This window comes from Chrysemys picta, chromosome 16 (assembly GCF_011386835.1).
Source record: "Chrysemys picta bellii isolate R12L10 chromosome 16, ASM1138683v2, whole genome shotgun sequence".
NCBI classification, from domain to species: domain Eukaryota; kingdom Metazoa; phylum Chordata; order Testudines; family Emydidae; genus Chrysemys; species Chrysemys picta.
In genome coordinates, this window is record NC_088806.1 from 25,232,029 (window position 1) to 25,253,864 (window position 21,836).

Consider the following 21,836-nt stretch of genomic DNA (forward strand, 5'->3'; position numbering starts at 1 on the left):
CTGATGCAGCGAATGGACAGGACCCCTGGTCCAAGGAGGGCCCCAATCCTAAGGAAAGGATTGGAAAGACTTTGGCCCACTGAGGCACCAGAAGAACAAAAGCCCTTGTTCTGAGCTGAAGCTGTGATGAACTTGTGACCACAGAAAACCCCTGGGGTGGAGTCTGAAGGACTTTACACTGGTCAGAGCCCTTGGAGTCAGGGGGCGATCTCTGGGAAGCTGATTAGCATGCATGTAGGTTCTTTTATTGTTTATAATTTTTCTGTAATGCATTTACCTTAAGAATAAATGTGCTTGCTTATAAAGTGCTATGTGGTATCTTAACTATGGCAATTCTACAGTTTACTGTCTGTGAGGAGAAAAGACAAGCAGGCCAGCTTTGAGCTGGGGAACTCGAAGTGTAAGCAGGGAGCTGTGCAGTCTGGAAATACTCCAGTCAGGAGGGAGAGTGGCGCAGGTCCCGTCCCCCCCTGTCCCCTCCCCCATGCAAGAGAGCTGTCAGCTGAGGAGCCTGGAGCCTACAGTGGGTGCCCTTGCTGGACCACAAGGGGGAAATGCAGGTTCCTGAATTGTGACATTAGGATCTTCCCCTTTTAAGATAAGAATGCTCAGAAAAGCCACAGTTAATAGGTTTCAAACCCACATTGAATGGCCTGTTTTTGTATTCTCTGAACGTCACCCATCAAAGTGAGAATGCCTCCAACGAGGCATGCTGTGAGGTGGTATATGCCTAGCAACTTCTTTCTGAAAATGGGGGCATTTGACTCGCAGCAGTTCCCAAACTATATCAGGTTTCAGAGTAGCAGCCATGTTAGTCTGTATCCACAAAAGGAACAGGAGTACTTGTGGCACCTTAGAGACTAAATTTATTAGAGCATAAGCTTTCGTGGACTACAGCCCACTTCTTCGGATGCATACAGAGTGTATGCACTCTGTATGCATCCGAAGAAGTGGGCTGTAGTCCACGAAAGCTTATGCGCTAATAAATTTGTTAGTCTCTAAGGTGCCACAAGTACTCCTGTTCCTTTTGCAAACTATATCAGTTCATGTATCACCCTCTTAAACTGTTGCGAAGTGAAGGAGCATCAAGCGGACATATCGCCAGCGGTGTATGCACCACAATTTGGGAACCAATTGAGAACTAATGGGTGAGAGGCATACCCTTTAGAATTCTTCCTCGGGAAAATTATTCATTCGAATAACCAATAACTACTGCTGACAAAAGTTTCTTTTCCCCATTCACAATGACATCCCTGAGGTCCCAGTCACACAGTGATTGAGTGTCCCAAGGCAAGAAAGCCTTCCTCCATTTAGGGCGGGGCTGAAGGAATACAGACATAGGTGCCAGCTCCAGCCATTTGAGAGACAGCTGTTTTGCGGCAGATTATATACTTCTGATCCTTTAATGGACCCCCCTTTTAAGCTCCATAAATATTTATTTGGCCAATTGAAGTTTCCTGCACAATTCTTAATTGCATTTTATTTTCTATGGCAAAAAGTCAATTTGTGTTCCATTTAGACAACAGGGGGGGAAAAAAAAGATTTTAATGGACTCATTACAGAAGCAGCAGCAGCTATGGTCACACTGCTGCTTTTGGACTCACAGTATCTTGAATCTCACTCTTATCTGGACTCTCCTCCAGGGAAATCCGTTCCTTCAGGCCACTCCGGGGACTCTGGGAAGGAAGGAAGGGCAATTCTGGTGAGTATCAGCAGACTCAGACAAATAAGAACTGTAGAGCAAGTTCTTGAGTAACAGACAAATTTTACATGGCTCACATTCAGTGGATTGCTAAGTAGCTGCCAGAAATAGTCAAGAAAAGTTAAACCCTAAATAGACACCCATAGGCACACTATCTAAAACCAGTAACTTAATATGCTTCTAGGACACATGAAAGGAACTGAGTAAATTAAGCTAAAAATATTGACAGAATTTCTTTCATTACAAAGGCTACTACCTCAAATGGTAATTTTGCCCTGCCTAGTCCCCTTAAAATGCAGTTCTCACTGATGTTACATTGCAGTGGTTTTCAACCTTTTTTCATTTGTGGACGTCAAACATTTCAAATGGAGGTAGGACCCATTTGGAAATCTTTGGCATAGTCTGCAGATCCCCAGGGGTCTGTGCACCACAGGTTGAAAACCACTATTATATTGCATAAAAATGAGAGGGAGCAAACCGACTATCTTGATCTTTTTCTGGTCCCTGTTCCTTTAATTTCCAATTGCAGATTGAAACCCCACCCAGCTAGACTCCTACATCATCGCTAATAATCAAGAAGAAAAGGGAGAGGGGGCAGCTGAGATTCTTCAAGCATCAAACAACACTACGATTCCCACTCTTCCCTGATCCCCGCAAAATTAAAAGAAACCCATGCCACAGTTCCCTTAATGACAATGGCCTTCCACTTAATAGGTGAAGATTTTGAAGCCTATGAAAACAGAAGGGGATAATGGAAACTCATTTGCTACCTTAACTATAATAGGTGTGACTACCGCTGGCTGTCATTAATAAAAACAGACCCCCTTCAAAGCCTTGCATTTCTTGGGCTCAGCTCCCCTGTAAGGGTGCGAGAGCCCCACGGCCCACCATTCCCCTCTATAAGTCAATTTTCAATTCTGCAAAGATTTTCTGTTTCAGGAGCTTTTGTCTAGAGTTTTTATAAAGTCTTCTTTCAACTTTACATTTCAGTGAGATTTTGTTCATATAAACCTAAAACCGGAAACTCAGACTACAACTACGTGATTAATTTTGCATGGCAGTTTTCTCTCAGGGATATCAAATTATTTACAGAACTATCAAACCTCACACAACCCACTAGGAGGTAGAAATCATCATATCCCCAATACACAGCTCAGAAAAATGGCCCATAAGTTCTATAACAGCCCCAGTCCCAATTCCCCAGTACTAACCAGACAACGCATTAATTAAAGGTTAGGTGCTAAAACACTATAGCAATGGGGTCTTATTAGTACCTAGATAGTTAGCTGATGGATTAATAAAAGAAAAGACTAACTACTGGTTAATGACTGATGTGTATCTGGTAGGAGTGATGCTTTTCCTCACACTCATGGCAACTTGCCCTGTGACTGTCTGAGTCATTCTAACCACAGACGGAACATTAACGTGTTCTTCCAGATACTGTAGTTTGTCTCATTTCTGTAAGACACTGGCATTCATCTTTCTCAGCCTGGTAACAGGGAACGTGCCAGGAAAACCCAACCCTGAAAAACATGGTATTTTCCTTCCCCAGTGCCTCAGGGAAGACTAGCACTGCAAGCTTCCTCACAACAGGGTCTTTGGTACATCCCTCAAAGCGCTGTCCTAGTATTGTGTGCGTGAGAGAGCGAACATATGCATAACACATGGAGGACAGAGCTGTCAACCTAAAACCCATTATGGGAAAAACAAAACGCAAAAGGGACAAAGGTGGAGCTTCGGAGCTACCCTATACTCACATCAGCAATGTCACTGTTCGGCCGGGAGCCGTCACCACTGCTGTAGTCTATTTTGCTCAGCCCATCCCCACTCTCAGCCTCTACTTCACTGATCTGCAGTGACTCCGTCACAGATCTGGAGGCCAAAACTCCATCCTAAGAAAGAGAAAATGTATTAAGAGACTGCCCGAAGCAGGGCAATGAGGTGTTTAAGGAGTAGAACACTTATGATGATAAAGCCCTGGCTGGCATGATTTAGTTGGTCCTGCTTTGAGCAGGAGGTTGGACTAGATGACCTCCTGAGGTCTCTTCCAACCCTGATCTTCTATGATTTTATGACTCTATGATTAGCAGGTTCAAAATTTGACCTAATCTGCTTGATCTATAAAACTCCAAATTTTTTAAGTGGCGGTAGATGCTTTTCTAAGCAATAATATCAAGAGCACGGTGCTCATGAACAGCCTTACAACATGCAATGGGGAAAAATTTGCTTCTACTGGTCAACAGGCAATGGGGAAAAAATCCCTTCAGTAAAGACACTTTCTATTTTAGAGCTTCAACTAATTTATTCTTAACTATAAGGATATAAGAACAAACATAAGAACGGCCATACTGGGGTTTGACCAAAGGTCCACCTAGCCCAGTATCCTATCTTTCAACAGTGGCCAATGCCAGGTACTTCAGAGGAAATGAACAGAACAGGTAATCATCAAGCAATCCATCCCCTGTTGCCCATTCCCAGCTTCTGACAAACAGAGGCTAGTGACACCATCCCTGTCCATTCTGGTTAATAGCCATTGATGGACCTGTCCTCCATGAACTTCCCTAGTTCTTTTTTGAACCTGGTTATAGTCCATAGGATAATTTTACAGATTTCATTTCACTTTTACTTAAGGTACAGAAATAAGTTAGAGATCAAATCACTAACACACAATTAGATCTTATTGCTTTAAAACACAGCCTCTCGATCTCCTAGGACACAGAGCAACGGTGCATTATAACTATCTCATCCACCATATACAGAACCTGTAAGTTATCAACTTCTGTGAGCCTAATTGCAAATAACAATTAAAAAAAAAAAGTCACTTATGCCTGCATCTAGACAGCTCCTGAAAGTAGGTGATGCAGATCTGCTTGTGGAAATTGGCAAGAACATGGCAGGGAACACCCTGCTCCCACCCACATACAGCTTTCCCTACAGCATGTCCAGCTGGAGTTGACGGACAGGATTCTCAACACTCCCATTACCTGAGTAGAGCCGGTGGCTTTGGACAGCTGCTCTTGCAGCTGAGGGATGTGCTTCTTAGTTTCCTGTATCTCCTTAAGCAGGCGCGAGGTGGGCGCTCGGCTGTAATCTTCTTGCAAGGACTGAAAAGTTTAATGAGCATTTGGTGAGCTATCCCTGCAACACTGACGTCTAGAGCTGCAGTCACTGACTCATCTGCATATCAGTGATACGTCTATTAAATGGAATTATTTGTACATCCCTTGCTGTTGCAACTGGGTGCTACAGCACCTATATTAATAGAGGTCCTCCCTCTTCTCCCCGACCCAACTGTAAGAAAAAATTCCCCGTCATAGCCGTATTCAGACAGACATTCACACAGTTGCTCAACTAAAGAGATGCACCTTCTACCATAGCCAGAGGTAAGCACATTTGGAGCTTAATCCTGAGAAGTGCTGCAAACCCACAACTCCTGTTTTCTTCCAAAAGACTCTCAGATGCTCACATCTCTCAGAATTAGACCAGAGGGGATGAGATGCACATAGAAGCCTCCCGAAGAGAAGACTTCTTCCACTCTTAAGCATTCAACTGTCAAGCATGAGCACCTTGACAGGTCTCTGCTGTTGTGCTGGGATAGAGGCAATCTCTTAGGCAGTCATGTTACAGACCACATGGAAAGTGATCAAGACAGTACTAATGAAAGATTCAAAAGCTGGTCTCTATTTTCAACTCTTCCCTCTGCAGACCCCGCTCTCCAGTACCTGCAGCCGCTCCTGCTCTTTCTGCAGCATCTTTCTCAGAATCTCCACTTTCTGGTTGTGAACAATATTGTTCTCCTCCTGGGAAAAATGGAGAAATGTTAATGACTTGGAAAGGAAAATATGGAGATGCTCACTCACCCCCATCTTAAATATAGAATCTCTACAAACCCTTCCAAATGGGTTCTTAAGTTTCCTCAGGTCATTATCCTACACTGACCGTATCCACCCGCCTCTCTATCCGAACACAGTTGCCACAACTCTTTCTTAAAAGTGATTCACCCAAATCAGTTACTCATTTTCTCGTCCTTAAACCCCTGTTTCTCTTGCAGTTGGATGCTAATAAACGTTCTGGAATGATGGCCACTGCTAGAGCCGGCCATTGTGCAAACATTCATCATACAATTTTCTTAGCAAATCTCAAAGCGGACGGCACTGCCCTCCTGCTATTCCAGCCCTGCTCTCTCAAATAAGACATGATGCTTAGCTGAATGGTAGTTTTGCCATTGGCATGTGTCCACTATGAATACAAGTTCCATTTGATCAAGAATGGAAAATAGGTCTCCAGAGATTGAACATTAGCATATTTTCCCATTGCACAATCAACCCTGCTCCAAAAGCCTATTTGAATCTTACCCCCATCAGCACCGGGCTAGTAATTCTCTCTGCATTTCCAGATGTGCCAGGCGAATGGGGAGATGTCATGATGGGAGACATATGCCCAAATGCTGCTGGATCCACTTCAGAATCAGCTAATGGAATCTGGGACGACCCTGGTGGGCGCCCCTGCACAGTGAGAGCTACATAGGAACCCGCTGTGCGGAGAAAGAACAATTTGCATTTCACATACATTTACATTGGACTATTCATGGCCCTTTCTGTCCCCAAGAGACAAGCAGCAGGACTATACTTCATCTGTTAATCTGTCCAATGGTGTTTACTCACACCAAAGAGCCTGAAAATGCTGTTAGCTCCACTCGAGAGATTGCTTTTAAACTTCAGGTAGCCCCAAAAAATCAGTTAAGCAGTGACAAAATACTTTTTTTAGTCTGCTAGACAAATGTATGTTTAAGATACATGTCTGTAGTCACCAAAGAATTAACATGGGCTACATTGGGAAGAACTAGTAACATCCCTTTCCTGCATGAAGGAACCAGCCCAACTCCACTATCCCTTTATGACAATCTGCAGGAGATACAGCTCGAATGACAACTATTAGTGACATACAAAGGCACTGACATTAGAGAGGCAAAACAAGGGGAGATGCAGGAGATCGGTTGTGGGGGGTAGGGTAATTTCAGCCATTGGACAATGGTAGAAAAGAGTAAAATTCCATATCTGCTGAAGTATGGATTAAACCTTCCCCTGCCCCTCAAAGATATTTCAAACTCCACTTCACTATCTCTACTTTGAACGCACTCAGCACTATCAGACAGGTGGAATAATGGTCAATAGCAGAGCTTGACTCCACTAGTAACTGCCTGATGGCTGAACTGGTAGTTTGACCTCTTAAACGGTCATCCCTTTAATGGTTTCAAGGAGTGCACTGAAAATAAGCAACAACCTGCATTGACTTACACTTGATCAGCTTCACCACATCCCCATGGTTTGAGTTTGTTACAAGAGTCCCATTCACCTGGGGGAGGATGGGGGGGTGGGGGGGAGGAAGAGAGGAAGAGCATTAAACTTTTTGGTCTCTGACCTTGGAGAAACTGCTTCATCATGTCTCAACACCAACTCAGAGAGAGAAGCAACTAGACCTATGTTTGCTCTCACTTTCTTCATGCCCTTTAATGTACTAACCGGATACTCCCACCTTTGGATGCCACACTACAGAGAAAATCTGATAAGCCCTCCCTCTCAATATAAACTTGTTAAAAATGCAGCATTGGTTTGAAAGGAGAAATATGATGCTTCCTCTATGCTGATGAATCTCATGCACAGGGAAGCAGAAGCCCAGTGCACCAGAGCAAATCTAGGTGAAGAAAATAGCAGGGAAGTACAGTAAAAATCTAGCCTTGGCTCATTTAACTCACTAGTTAATTCACTTGGGGTGAAATCCCAACTGGATCAGAGTCAGTGGGAGTTTTGCCATTGACTTCAATGGAGGTAGGATTTTTTGCACTGGTTCCCTGGAGAATTTCACAGCCAATACCTAGGTTTCTTATTTGTTTGATACCAAAAGGGAGCATGGATTTAGGATACATGGGGAAATCAAAAAGTGTGTTCCAATTTACAGCTAAGTACCATTGGCTCTCCCTCTTGCCACATTTATTGGCCTTTCTATGTATGTGAAATTTGAACCATTTGAGGCACATAAGCTTGCAGGGGACATTCTGAAATGAGAGTAATCTCCATTAAAAAATTATCATCTGCCAACAGACATTACACAGTTACTGGCTATCAGTGAAATAAGGAAATAGAGGATTTCCTAGATCTAGTATATAGTAGTAACTGCTATTAACTTTTGACAAATGCAGATGTTTTAATGGGGACCACTGAACTGCACATTTCTCTAATGCACGTGATCCATTTCACTGAAAACACTAAAGCACCCTTACCTTGATGATTCGATCACCTGTCTGCACTCCAGCCCGCATGGCTGCTCCATCTAGAGGAGGAGAGAATTAGTCATTTACAATTGTATCTATTTCTGCTTCCAGTAATTTTCCATTTCAGTGACTAGAGAAACGTCATCCTCTTTCTAACCCTGTGCAAAAACCATTCCTCTCATACTTGCCCTAGCCCCCTCTCAACTCCCCCAGAACCCAGGTATCCACAGATTACAATCTCATGAGTCTCCAGATTCCAGGAGTTATGGTTTCACATTGCAGGTGACACATCATGATCACAATCCCACAACCTTATAAACACAGACCTCGTTTATTTCCTGGCCTGCACAGGATATGAAACTGCTTCTGATTAGTTCAGACACTGGAGAGGGGAGGCCCCATGCAATCCAGCAATGCAATGCTACCCTTGTCCTCATGCATCTGATCATCCATCTGTGATGGCTACAGCTCCTTGCCCTGGAGGATTACTATTCGAATCTTCTCCCTTCCCCTCTCACATGCTTCCCCTGCCCTAGACAGAAGCCCTGTGGACTGCTGTCTGCTAGCATATTTAGCAAGTTAGCTTACCTTCTTTGACTGACTGCACAAAGACTGGATTGTCTCCACTAACTGTCAGCCCAAATCCATTTTCATCCCGCTGGATGATAACGCAGCGCTGAACGAGACCTGCACAAGTAAGGTGGGGAAAGGGGAGAAGAGAGAGAGAGGGGAAAAAATACAAAACGACACAAGCTCTGCATCAGTCCAGAAGCTTATTCTGCTAGAACACCGCAAAGCACTGAATGAAACCTGTACTAGAAGACACAAATAGGGCATCAGTCCAGAAACAGATAAGTATGTCAAGACAGGTCAAGCTCACTGAATTGGTTACACGACACAGAGATATATAGCAGAGATGCAGACAGCTCTGGCACATCAGACGAGACTGGAGGTAAAAGCGACCTTTAAGAAAAGCAACTATGAACATGAATCATTGTGCACAATCGCCTTCTCCCCACCCCAATAATTCTCTGTACACCACCTGTATCTACGATAATTCTCTAGGCACCTGGCAAACAAACAGTACCAAATATATTTACATATGACCAAATTAACACACACGAAAAATACAGATAGCTCAAACTAAAGTCAGCAGATTTGATTTGTAAAAGTTTACAGCACAAACAAGTCTTCATAGAAACATAGGGCAGGAAGGAACCTTCAAGGAGTCATCTAATCCTTCCCCCCATGTTAAGGCAGGAGCAAATAAACCTAGAGCAGTGGTTTTCAACCGGTGGTCCCGCAGACCCCTGCAGGTCTGCAGACTATATCTAAAATTTCCAAAGGGGTCTGCACTTCCATTCAACATTTTTGGGGGAGGGCTGCAAATGGAGACTTTGAAAACCACTGACCTAAACCATCCCTGACAAGTGTTTGTCCAACATGTTTTAAAAATCCTGAAAACGATGGAGATTCCACAACTTCCCTTGGTAGCCTATTCCAGAACTTAACTATCCTTCTAATTAGAATGTTTTTTCTAATGTCTAACCTAATCTTCCTTGACGCAGATTAAGCCCATTACCTCTTGTCCTACCTTCAGTGAACGCAGAGAACAATTGATCACCATCCTCTCTGTATCAGCCCTTAACATTTTTGAAAACTTACCAGGTTTCCCCCCCTTCAGTCTTCTTTTCTCAAGACTAAACACGCTCAGTTTTATTTTGTTTCCAACTTCTCCTCACAGGTCTGATTTTCTAAACCTTTTATCGTTTTCGTTGCTCTCCTCTGGACTCTCTCCAATTTGTCCACATCTTTCCTAAAGCCTGGCGCCTAGAATCAGACACAGTACTCCAGCTGAGGCCTCACCAGTGCCGAGCAGAGCGTGACAATTACCTCCCATGTCTTACATACAACATGTCCCTTAATACACTCCAGAATAGTAGCCCTTTTTGCTAATAGTTGACTCATTCAATTTGTGATCCCTCCTAACCCCCAGATCCTTTTCAGCAGTACTACCACTCACCCAGCCAGGTATTCCCCATTCTGTAGGTGCACATTTGATTTTTCTCTCCTAAGTGAAGTACTTTGCACTTGTCTTTATTAAGTTACATCTTGCTGATTTCAGATCAATTCTCCAATTTGTCAAGGTCTTTATGAATTCTAATCCTGTTCTCCGAAGTGCTTGTAACCCCATTGGCACGTTATGAAGATATACTCTCCACTCCATTGTCCGAATAATTCATAAAAATACTGAATAGTACCAGACCCAGATCTGACTCCTGCAGGACCCCACTAGATACCAATGGTTAGCTATCAAACCGGTAGAGTGTAACTACTCTATTAAGTATGGTCTTTCAACCAGTTGTGCATCCACTTTATAGTAATTTCATCTAGGCTCCATCTCCCTACTTTGCTTACGAGAATGTAGGACTGTGTGAAAAGCCTTACTAAAAATCAAGATATATCATATCTACTGCTTCCCCCAATCCACTAGGCCAGCAACCCTGTCAAAGAAAGAATTAGGTTCCTTTGGCATGATTTGTTCTTGACAAATCCATGATGGCTACTCCTTATAACCTTATTATCCTCCATTTACAAACTGATTGTTTAATAATTCGTTCCAGTATCTTTCCAGGTATCAAAAGTTACGCTGACAGTCTATAATTCTCTAGGTTCTCTTTGTTCCCCTTTTTAAATATAGGCACTATGTTTGCCATTCTCCAGCCCTTTGGGTCCTCACGTATCCTCCTTGAGTTCTCACAGATAATTACTAACCGTTTTGACATTGCTTCACCTAGTTCCTTAGGTACCCTAGCATGAACTTCATCAGGTTATGCCGACTTAAATACATCTAAGTAATCTAAATATCCTTTATCCTGTTCTTTCCCTGTTTCATGCCTCTCTGCAAACAAACTACCCTCCCTCTGGAGCTGAAGAATCCCATGGGGTTATTCAACAAGGCAGAGACAGGGCAATAGCAGCAAAGACAAGAGCCATGTCTATTTTGGCCTACCAGCACTCAGAAACTAGTAATATCCCATTTCCCACTGCGTGGCAGAGTGATCCTGTGATCAAAGCACAGGGCCAAAAGCTAGGAAGTTCTAATCTCTGCTCTTCCTTCAATTTGCCACAAGACCTAGGGCAAGTCACCTACTTTCGCTGTGCTTTAATTTATATCCCGTCTGCAGATTTAGAAATACAGCTGCAGAGATTAATTTGTTTACATTTGTACAGCATTTTGTGGAGGTAAAGTGTTATAGAATCCAGTGTTCTCTTGGAAATGGAATCAAGAAGAACCAGATCCCTCTCACCTGTGAAAGTAGTAAGTGGCTCATTCAGTCCAAGTTCTCTGCTCTTGGTACCAATTCATGCTAATTGTGGCAAGGGTCTCTGATAAAGACACCTGTGCATTGAGAACCAAACTCGCTTTATACACTCCACTGAACAACTTTAGATTACTAAAGAGACGAGCTTCATCAAACTTGTGCTCTCGCAGTCAAAGGTTCCATATCCCTTATCCCATAGCCAATCCTCTGAGCTACCCACCACCCTTATTAGTGAATATATAAATAATAAATAATAAACTAGCAGCTCTTTGCATTAGACTACGTAGTCTCTGCGGTGGAAAGTGCGTTTCTGTGAATGTTCGTACAATGCATAGCACAATAGGGCCCTACTTTGATGGGGGACTTTGGCACTTAGTGCAATACAAAGAAATAATCTTTAAAGCATTTTACACTCTACCAGCTAACAAAACAAAGGGCCATCCTTATTTCCAATCATTCATTCTACTTGCTCATTTATGCAGCAACACCAGGCAAAACTCTTCTACAGGGAGCCAGTGGGGGGAATAGGAGTTTCTTTTCCAGCATCATTCAGTGATCTACACTGTGGATATTTCTTGTGGGGAGGGAAGAAGGGAAGGAATAAATAGGGCGATGAAAATATGATCCCAAAAGGAATTTTGTTTGAAAGGATAAGTGGTAGTAGGGTGTGAAGGAAACCTTGGACCTGATCCTGGTCTCTCTCAACTTCTACATCAGCGTAGCTATCCTAACTTCACTGGGAGTTAATCCTAATGTAAATGAGGAGCATAAATCAGAACATGCTCCACCCGGTGTGGTCTGTGGTGCTGGAACCAGCGAAGCCTTCTACTCACATCATAATCTTCTAGCAACAAATCCTTCCCTCCCACTGTAAAGCCAAAGCCCTTATGTTTTCCTTAGTGACAAGCAGCCAATTGATGGAATGGAACCAAGAAGGGGGAATGAGAAGCGGGGCTAAAGATAAGCACCAAGCTTTACACCCCTCATTTACTTCAGTGAAAGAACATCCCTTTCTTTCCCTCACCTCCAATTTCTCTACGTGACCAATCTTCTCTAAGCCTCACTTCACAAGAATGATGCCCCAGGGCAGGGTGTAGGAGAGGGAACATGTGCTATTTCAAACAAACAGCTCTTGTTAAAATCTGCTGCCAGACCTTCAGATTTTATGAGTAAGACCTCAGGTAGTCTTTCTACTAGTAAGAACCTTCCTAGTTTAAAGGCAGAGTATAGTCCTGCCAATGCATTGCCCCTTTATTTCCTGCAGAGGTTGGTTTTATTTCTAAAATCAATAATACTGGAGATGGTTGTATTGAGGAGTTCTCACCAACTAAACCTGGTGCCACATGCAGAGTAATATGTAAGGGAGTGTAATACGCTACCTGAGAGCTGCTTATTGATGTGTAATTTACATCCCAAGATAGTCTTCTTTGGATTTTATAGATACAGAACAAGCCAGCAGATGAATGGCAGAGGAGTCTAATTAGGACCACAGCGGTCAGAATTTATTAGTCACCATCTCCTCCCTACAACCATTCACAAAGGCATGTGCTCCTGATCCTTTCCCTAACCCCAAGTAGGGTTTGACATTAACAGAACTCGAGTCTTCGCCTTGAGTACTGGCTATCCCAGCTAGCTGACAAAAAGGTACCAATACCACATGTGCTGGGAACAAAGAACTGATTCCATGAGCGTTCTTTATGGGGTTTCTTGCACCTTCCTCTGAAAGACCTCATTCTAGTCACTGTCAGAAAGGATCCTGGACTAGCCTTGTCTAACCCAGTATAGCCATTTCTATGCCTGTGCCAGGGAGGGGAACAAGAGCAAGACAACTGCACTGTTTCACTCTGCTCTGGCAGGGAGAAAGAATAACCATGTAAAAGTTGGTCATTTGTTCACTTCTATTAACTAAAATACATTAAACTTAAACAGCTCAACTAGGGAGTTCTAAGAAAACACCGGTATTCTGTTCTTGACTTCTGTACCTCTGTTCTTATGAAACTGGGATCTCACCACAATATCGGATCTTGCATTGGATACTTAATCCAGTGGCATACAACTGATGATCTGGAGAACCGTGACTGATCGGAGTTATGAAAAACCACACCCAAGACGTGTTGCTGGTTGTTTTCAAGGAGCTGTTGCACTGTTGTGACTTAGCATCACAAATTCATGAAATATAATGGAAATGTTGTAATGAAATATTAGAACAGCACACCTTGATTATGTGGAGTCTGTAGATTTAGTGCGACACAGAAAGAGCAGCAAGTTAATTATCACTGACAAGTTAATAATGAAGTGGCAGCCTTCAGTCATCTTGCCCGCCTTTATAGAATTCATTCCAATCCTTGAGGATTCTATTTCCTTAGTATGAGTCCACGCTTGTCAAGGTGTCCCAAGACCTCACTTGGCTGGAAAGATGGAGGCTGCAGAGGACCAGGTTGTACTATAGATCAATAATTACACTTATCACCAAGAGAACACCTTGCATCCCTCAACAACCCATCTCATTCCCACTCTAAGCCAGCAGGGGCAAGAAGTGAAAATTAGTCTGCGCTGTGGAATGAAGAGGTGTCACCTCAACTGCAATTTCTGTATTTATTTCATATTATGCAGTTCCCAGTGGGGACTTCAGTTTAAAAAAAAAAAAAAAAAAAAAAAAAAAAAAAGGACAAAATTAAGAAAAATCCCCTCTCATACCCATTATGGGATGGGAGTGGGGGGAGGGAGAAAAACAAAAAACCCACTAACCTATTGTGCTCTTGGCCTGAGGCCATATCATCTCAAGAAGATATTTTAGTTAAGCAGGTTTGAGCTCGGCCCATATATTAGAAATGGAGAGTTCCAAGGAAAGCCTAGACACTAGCCATTCAGTAGGTGGCACTTTTCCCTCCGATTCATTATCAGACCAATACTACAATGCTAAGAAGTGCTGTGATTCTGGAGGTGCGGTCTTTTGGACGACAGGAAGAGTCAAGGTCCTAGCTTTTCATGGTCACTGACATTTCATGGTACTTGTAAGGGTGTTTGACCTCTGACCATTTGAACAATTAATTTTCCCTCCTACACATTATTACACATGTGAAAGACTGCAGGAACAGAACAGCTCTATTTCACCACCCAGGAACAGCGAGTCTGATCCATTAGAGAAACTCTAAAGTGTTTTGGGATCTTTAAGAGGGTACGGTTTTATAGAAGTGTTAATTATTACTCGAGCTGGTTGGGAATTTTCTGATGGAAAATGAAGGTCGAGAGGGGTCAGCAGCAAATCAATATTTTTCCAAATTTTGAATATTTCAGTTTTTGAACGGACCCAAAAAGTTTCATTTTGAATCAGTTCTACATAACATTAAACTGTATTTGCCTATCAGCACACTGCTTTACAGGAGCTGTAATAGTCCTTCAGGAAGCCCAGTCCACAGGCAAGAATGGGAGTCTAAACTACGTCTTCCATAATGCAATGCCGATTTCCCTCACACTGAGTGGTGCTCATGGGAGTCGCATGTCGCTGGGTGCATCATGGAACTTGACCCATAAGGGAAAACGGGGGCATCAGGCTCCTGAGCTACAACTCCCATGATGCAATGCATCACAGTGGAAAAAAATGCAGTTTTATATTGAACAGACTTGAAACAAAGTTTCAGGTAAGTTCAAACCGAAACCAACCATTTTGACCTCAGGAATGATTAAATGTTTTGTTTCAGTCAAAAATGGCAAAAAATTCTGAATTTCCTTTCCATGCAAGATTTTGAAATGTCAACCTTTTGTCCCAATTTTGCAATGAAAACAAATGTTGGAATGTCCCACAGGACACAAATACTCCAAGATCAGAATTGTTCAGAGATTCTTCCATTAAATAGGAAACAGAAGTCATTCCTCCAACTCACATGGAAAGGTTAGTGCAATATACAATGTCTTGATAAGACTTGGTATCAATGGCATTGAACACCATTCACAATGTTAGCCTGGATATCCTTACTATATACAGGCCTGGAACTTTTAATCATTACAAATAGGAGCATCTGCTTCCATGGAAACAGCACATTCAACCCCTGTGGCCGAGTGCCCCATTACACTCCAAGCCATTTCTGGCCATTGTAAGTGCAATGAGGAGGGGTTTCCAAGTGTCCTTTCAAGGCCTCAGTGGCTGGAAAGACAGTAGCTGTATCATAAAGTCACAAAGGCTTTATGGCTCCCTACACTGGCTTCCTATAGAATCGAATCAAGTTTCAAGGTCTCAGTCCTTATGTTCAAAGCACTCCATGGCTTGGCCCCAGAATATCTGAAAAAAATCTCAAGCTTTGGGACAGACCGTGGTCGACAATTACGCTCCCTTGGTACAACGGAACTCTCGATGATAAGAGTAAAGCTTGTCTGTGCAGGAGACAGAATTTTCTCCAGGGATGGTCTAGGACTGTGGAATGAACCTATCCAGGGACCATCACAAATCTCATTAAATTTACACTCCTAGTGCAAGGTGCATTTCTTTGACCTGCCTTCGCTAATGAAAACCTAGCAACTGTATAAATACTTTTTAAAAAGACACCACCAAAACAAGACACTCCACTGCACACCCTTCTCCCTCGGGGAGAGGATAAAAAAACAAACAAGACGAGACAGATGTGTAGTCACGTGGCTTAATACACAACTGGAAGGTGCTCAGATAGCCCGGTGACAAGCATTGCATAAAAACCTATAAAAAAAATAGGAGGGACTAAAGTGAACGAAACAGGAAGAGTGAAGAAAGAAGAATGCTCTAGGGCTCCATCAGGCACATAAGGATAGAAACTCTATTTTCAAAAGAAAATTAAATGAAACCACCTTCACATCCTAAGAGTGGGAATGAGAAAATTAATACTCAGTGGGTCTAGTCTGCCGTATGGAGCAATGACCTGCAAAAACGCCCATGTCCTTAAATGTACAAGAAAAGATTTTGTGGAAGAAAAAAATTAAAGGATGTAAAGAGAATTCCCGTGATCACAAAAGCTATTTGCCACAAACTAACTGAAAAATTGGCTAAGCTAGCTGGCATGGAGCCCAAGATCCTGATTGGTAATTTTCTATCTAAAAGCAGTTTACATGACTAAAATTACACTCCATGAAAGACATAAGAGATGCGCCAAAAGATTCAGCTGCATTATAATGGCACTGAACAGTACTAGGATACAGTTCTCAGACCACACCGGGAATCTTTCACAACTTCCCTGAATACACAGACAGGAGAAGGGTAGTCGGATTTATGAAGCAGAAAGTCAAAACATTTTAAGTTAGCTCTATCACAATCAATTTCTAGTCATGAGAATGGTGTTGCCTGCCTAATTCCCCAACCCACTGAAGAGAGCTGCTCAAGGACTCTTGGCTTATTGCTACTTCAAATAAGAATTTCAAGAGTTACAAAAAACACACACATATATGAAAGACGCACCTCATTTTCCTGTTGCCACTCAAGAGATTGCTATTACTAAGTGCCCAATGGCAAGCCAGAGACCGCATTAACAAAAAAAATATTAGTTCAGTATTTCTGCTTGTAGGCTCTTAAAGTTTGGTCCCATCCAAAGCAAACAGCAGGCTTCTCCACACGTATCACAGGGCTGGGGAAGGTAGAGAAAGAAGAGAGAAGGTAGGGTGAGGTCCAACACAGCAAAAGGCCACTGGAAAGGAAGGAGGACTGGAAACTGTTCGCCTAGCTCCTGGCCACAGACAGAACATCTGCAGGAAATTTTGGCGGAAGTAAAGGCTTAAGTCAGGAAGTCATCTTTCTCTATGAAGACATGAAAAGCCAGGACATTGTACAGAGTGAGCAAGTAGTATAAACACAGATACATTCCACTAGGCATACCAAACATTTCCTGTAATTAACAGGGAACAGTCTGACTATGTGATGGTTAAGCAGCTTTAGACAAAAGTTAGTTGAGGTTCAAGGTATTTGGATACGGCCAGCATGGCTGCCGAGTCACTAGCTAGCCAGCGTTCACTATGGAGAAGCCCTGGCTAGCTAGGAATTGGTAAAGGGTTCCACAGTATTAGTTTGTCAGCTGAAACATTCTAAAATGCTTATGTTTGGCCTTCAGGCAAGTAATTTGCTTGTTCCTTCTGGAGATGGAAGATGTGCATACAGCTACAGCAGAGCAGGCCTGACCCAACATCAGCTTCCAGCTGCATCCAAACAGCCCATACTCTCTCAAGACCAGCTTCAGATCCCTAAGGAAGGTGGTGTAGCAATCTGGGGAATAAATTTGTCTCAAACTTATAAATTTTTTGTTTTGGGAAATATTTATGATTTTAACTTTCAGTGTGTATCAGAATCCCCTTTTTGGTAGCAGAAACAGACTGTCTGGGAAGCTGAAACAAGGCCATCAACACTGGACAGTTCTAACCTGACAGGACACTAGGATTGCTACTGGTAGAGCCACTGACTTAGCGACCTCTGCCTGAAAGCAAATAGTGAGAGGTCAGAACATGGAAAATCCTCAGTGGAAGAACTGAAAAGGTGTCTCCGACTTCTTTTAAAGGGACTGGCTCCTTTGCTTAGAGCGTGTGTCAATTTCCAAAAACAAGAGACAGGGAGGATGGTGGCAGGAGGGGCATACCTTTTCCCCAAGGACTTTTGGAGTGGGAGTGGGAAAGAGGGATTGTTTTCTGGCGTTTGTTTTGCCTAGATCTGTAACTCTCCTGCCAAGACTGAAGTAAGAGTGCATTGAAGAAATTCCTGTGCAAAGCCTGTGTTCCTTACTTTGCCTACCATATGTCCCCAAAAAGTTAAATTACAAATCGGAGCAGCCACAGGAGGGGAAACTCTGTGGGGGCATGCATAAGCAACTCTGAGGTTTGGAAAGTCTTGGTACTGCTCTCGGGACTAGGGCAATTGCACTGCAGAAAGCCAAGTCCCAAGGAAGGATTTCAGGTAGGGAGTCTGCACCCAGAAGTATTCCCTACAGGCTCAGAGCTAGAGACAGTGCTTTTCCTGGGCAGCTCCAACTCACTTGGAAGCATGCAGGATCCAAAGGTTGGTCCACTTATCACAGTCGGGTGACTGTCCACTACACAGCCTCAGCTAGGTCGGTGACAGACTGATAGTCTACCATCCCTATAGGTCTCAGATTCATACCAGCTGTAAGCCCAGCTTACCTTTTGACTACCGATCTCTTTAGGAGTGCTAACACCACAAGCCACAAGCATACTCTGCAGGTGGAGGGGAGGACACAGTCCAAAGGGAAGCACTCCTGAGGGAGGCTAGAAGGGAAAGATGAGCAACCATGGACTATGTGATGAATGGGCTTCCTTGAAAGATACTGTCATGGCACATCTCGGGGGTGAACTGGGAAATATAAGAAGGGGTGAGCTTTTCCTGGCAGAATCATGTGCTGATTTACATTGGCCTGAAGACCCAGAGAACACAAGGGTGCAGCAAGATGGGAATTCAAGGGATGCGACCTTACCAGAATGAAGCAAATAGAGTGAATGTTTTCACCAAAATAAAATTAATGGGATCATTTTGCATAACTATCTAGATAGTTAAATCCCCTGCCAAACCCATGCAAGGGATTTATGAAGAACTGTTTCTCCATTTTATGAAACTGAAAAAGTGAAACTGCAAATCATTAAAAAAATCCTGCTATCCCAGCCAGCTCAACTTTCATGGTTAAAACAAGATGCAGACAGTTCTGCATCAGCACCACACGCTGTAGAGTCCAGTCTAACTTAAGTGTGTTGATACACCGCCATGACTATTTGGTGGTAAAGAGATTCTCCAAACACAGCAAGTCCAGCAAGTTTTCCCAACTGGTAACAGAAGACAGGAGAATATAGAAGACAGTCTACACTTCCTACACATGGGTTATTATCCAGCGGTTACATGCTTGCACATCTAAACCACATTAAAAACCCAGCTTCCCTCTCCCTGCTGCAAAGCAAGCCATGCAGAGCAAGTAAAAGGCAAAGGCCTCGGGTGCACAGGCAGAAAGCATGGAGCAGACAGGAAAGGTGCAAGGCTGGAGTGGCTGCTTTAGCTTACCATACGTCTCGGATCTACTCTCCTCCGAGCTAGACTTTGTCTTCTTGGAGGAGCTATCTGCACAAGAGCAGGAGAAAAGGAGAAAGAGAGAGATATAGAAAATATGGAGACCAAACATGAGAAAAAAAAACTTCAAGGAAAAAAACAGAATGATTTCTATGATCAGGTTAAATCGTGCAAAACACAAATAGGGTATGAACAACACATAGGTGATAACACTTGGAATAAGTGTGAATAATGCAAGTGTGAACAACACGGGTAAACTCACACTGGGAGGGTCCATCACAGAAGACAAAGTGAAATAAACCAAGTTCTCTCCTATGCCAACAAGTGAATTGGAGAAGTTACTCTAGATAAAAGTCTTGGGGGCATACAGACCCCAGATCAATCATCTTTACCATAAGACAGCTTGCATAGATGAAGGTGCACAATGCTTGGAATCCATCTTTAGAAAGGCATGAGTGTTATGGAGGCTAGAATAAAGAGTTTATCTACCAGACTAGACCACAGATACATTAATGGTAGGGCAGAGCAACAGCCCTTAAAAGCAAGAGAATGGGTACTGGGATTAAAAGGTCCCAGGATCATCTGCTTTGCTTTCCAGGCAGTCAAATTCTAAACCTGAAGTTCAAAATCCTGTGACCTTCTCCCACGCAACCCAAATCAAAATATTTTACTTTTACCTAACCCTAAAGAGAATTGAGATACTCATTCAATTCCCACCACCCCTGGAAAAGTGCACATTAGAAGCCCATTTTAAATGTATTTGTTCTGCACACTAGAAAGGAACCACGCAGCTAGTGGCAGAAACGTTACAACAACATGGTTTGCAAACAGTAGCTTGATCCACTCTGTGCAAGAACACTTCCTTCATATCCCAGTCTACAAACTTCAGATTCTACTCTGACCTGTTCCACAGTCCCTAGGGAATAGCAGGACCAGGGTGCACAAACATGAGAAACACACTGCATGGGACCAGCAGGCTTACACGCAAGAGCCTGTGAGACAGTTTTAAGAACACACAGCAGTCACTGGGTTAGTGGTTTAGGGGGAGAGGAAATAATCTTTGCATGCAGTCCAGTGCCCAAGACAGCATTAGACTCTGAAACTAACAAAGATGGTCCAGATTTCACAGAAGGGCATAGAAAGAGGAGGAAACAGAAAAAAAATTGACACCACGTCCATCAAAATTAAGTTTTATTTAAAAATTTGAGTTCTTGAGAGTGCAGCTTCATCCTTAAGGATGCAGAGAAGGTTCAAAACCCACTGGGACTGGAAGTCAGTTGCTGCTGTGACCACACGACCTTTTACATATTCGCATTTCCTCCACCAAGTAAGACCAGCCACAAGCTAAAATATTTGCTTCCTGAACATTTGGGCTATTTATTTTATTTCTTAAAAACACCACACAATTTAGGTCATTTACTGGGGTTACTAGTCTAGATTTATTTTTGCACAGATGAAAGCCACCTTGTGCAAGGTCATGCCAAATTCAGTCACCCACCTTTGCTGCAAAGTCTGGGTATAATATTGAAAAGGAAAAAAAGCTTTGCAATCAAATAGAGAACAATCGCTCCTGAACATTACGCCTATTAGCGCTCATTTACTCCAACCCCCAATAACTTTTAAATCCTGCACTCTCATCTGGGAAGTTTTGAAGCCTTTACCTGTCGGATCGAAGTCGTGTGCACTACTGCAGCGTTCAACCTTCTGTTTCTTGTCAGCTGGAGTCTCTCTGCTCAGAATGCTGCCATGCCTATGTCAAACAAAAGCAACTGATTTTGGATCACTTCACCACAGGACCGCCGGTTATAGCTAAAACTTTACAAAGAAACTGCAAGTAGCCTCAGTTAAAAACAAACAAACAAACAAACAATACTGAGAAGACATGAAGCAATATTTAAGTTAACATTCAAAGATAGACACCAAAATCTGAAGGGGAGAAGAAATTTTCTCTCCCTCAGATAAACAGTGCATTTAACCTTTTACCTTTCCAAGCGTTAAAAACAATTAAGGTTATTGGTCATGTAATAATTTGCCAAATTGCACTTTAAAAATGAAGCCAGTTTATAATTTACAAAGGGGCAAAAGAGCATCCAAAAATCATCAGTTCCCCCAACCCTGCCTTAAAACATCATTTCAAAATGGAGACAAAGATTTAAAACAAAAAGCCTTCATGCAGCAAGAGTTTGTGTATCAGGCTCGACCCTAGAGTCATATTCTTCTAGGACCATCTCAAATCCCAAAGAAGTTCAGTTGGTGTGCATAGCAAAAATGCTACAGAAACTGCAAATGGTAACACTAAACCATGCACTATAAATGTCACCAGCTATATTTTGAGCACTCAGTTCCACTGATTCCAAGGCCAGAAGGGACCACTGTCACCATCTAGTCTGACCTTCTGTATAACCACAGACCAATTTGTGCACTTCATTTACTTAAGTGAGCTATGGACACTGCTCCAAATATTTTTTAAAGTAATTTTATAGTGCAAAAATGTCATCTTGAAGCTTGCAGTACAGTAGG

At 42.8% G+C, this 21,836-nt stretch overlaps 1 protein-coding gene across 11 annotated transcripts in view; it reads right to left on the bottom strand.

The window, feature by feature from the left end:
* The window catches only part of ARHGEF12 (Rho guanine nucleotide exchange factor 12), a 99,166-nt gene that overhangs the window by 39,253 nt on the left and 38,077 nt on the right, over positions 1–21,836 (bottom strand). For 7 of the 11 annotated variants that reach the window (XM_008164532.4, XM_042851888.2, XM_042851887.2 and 4 more), the window contains exons 3-12: positions 20,978–21,066; positions 19,311–19,367; positions 8,562–8,660; positions 7,983–8,032; positions 7,000–7,057; positions 6,058–6,236; positions 5,425–5,502; positions 4,687–4,806; positions 3,460–3,594; positions 1,605–1,676 (exon numbers count right to left, since the gene is read on the bottom strand). In XM_008164532.4, coding sequence (XP_008162754.2) covers positions 1,605–1,676; positions 3,460–3,594; positions 4,687–4,806; positions 5,425–5,502; positions 6,058–6,236; positions 7,000–7,057; positions 7,983–8,032; positions 8,562–8,660; positions 19,311–19,367; positions 20,978–21,066 — 937 coding nt within the window. The remainder of the gene's footprint in view (positions 1–1,604; positions 1,677–3,459; positions 3,595–4,686; positions 4,807–5,424; positions 5,503–6,057; positions 6,237–6,999; positions 7,058–7,982; positions 8,033–8,561; positions 8,661–19,310; positions 19,368–20,977; positions 21,067–21,836) is intronic. The other 4 variants (XM_008164533.4, XM_042851889.2, XM_042851891.2 and 1 more) reach the window with 1 other exon arrangement.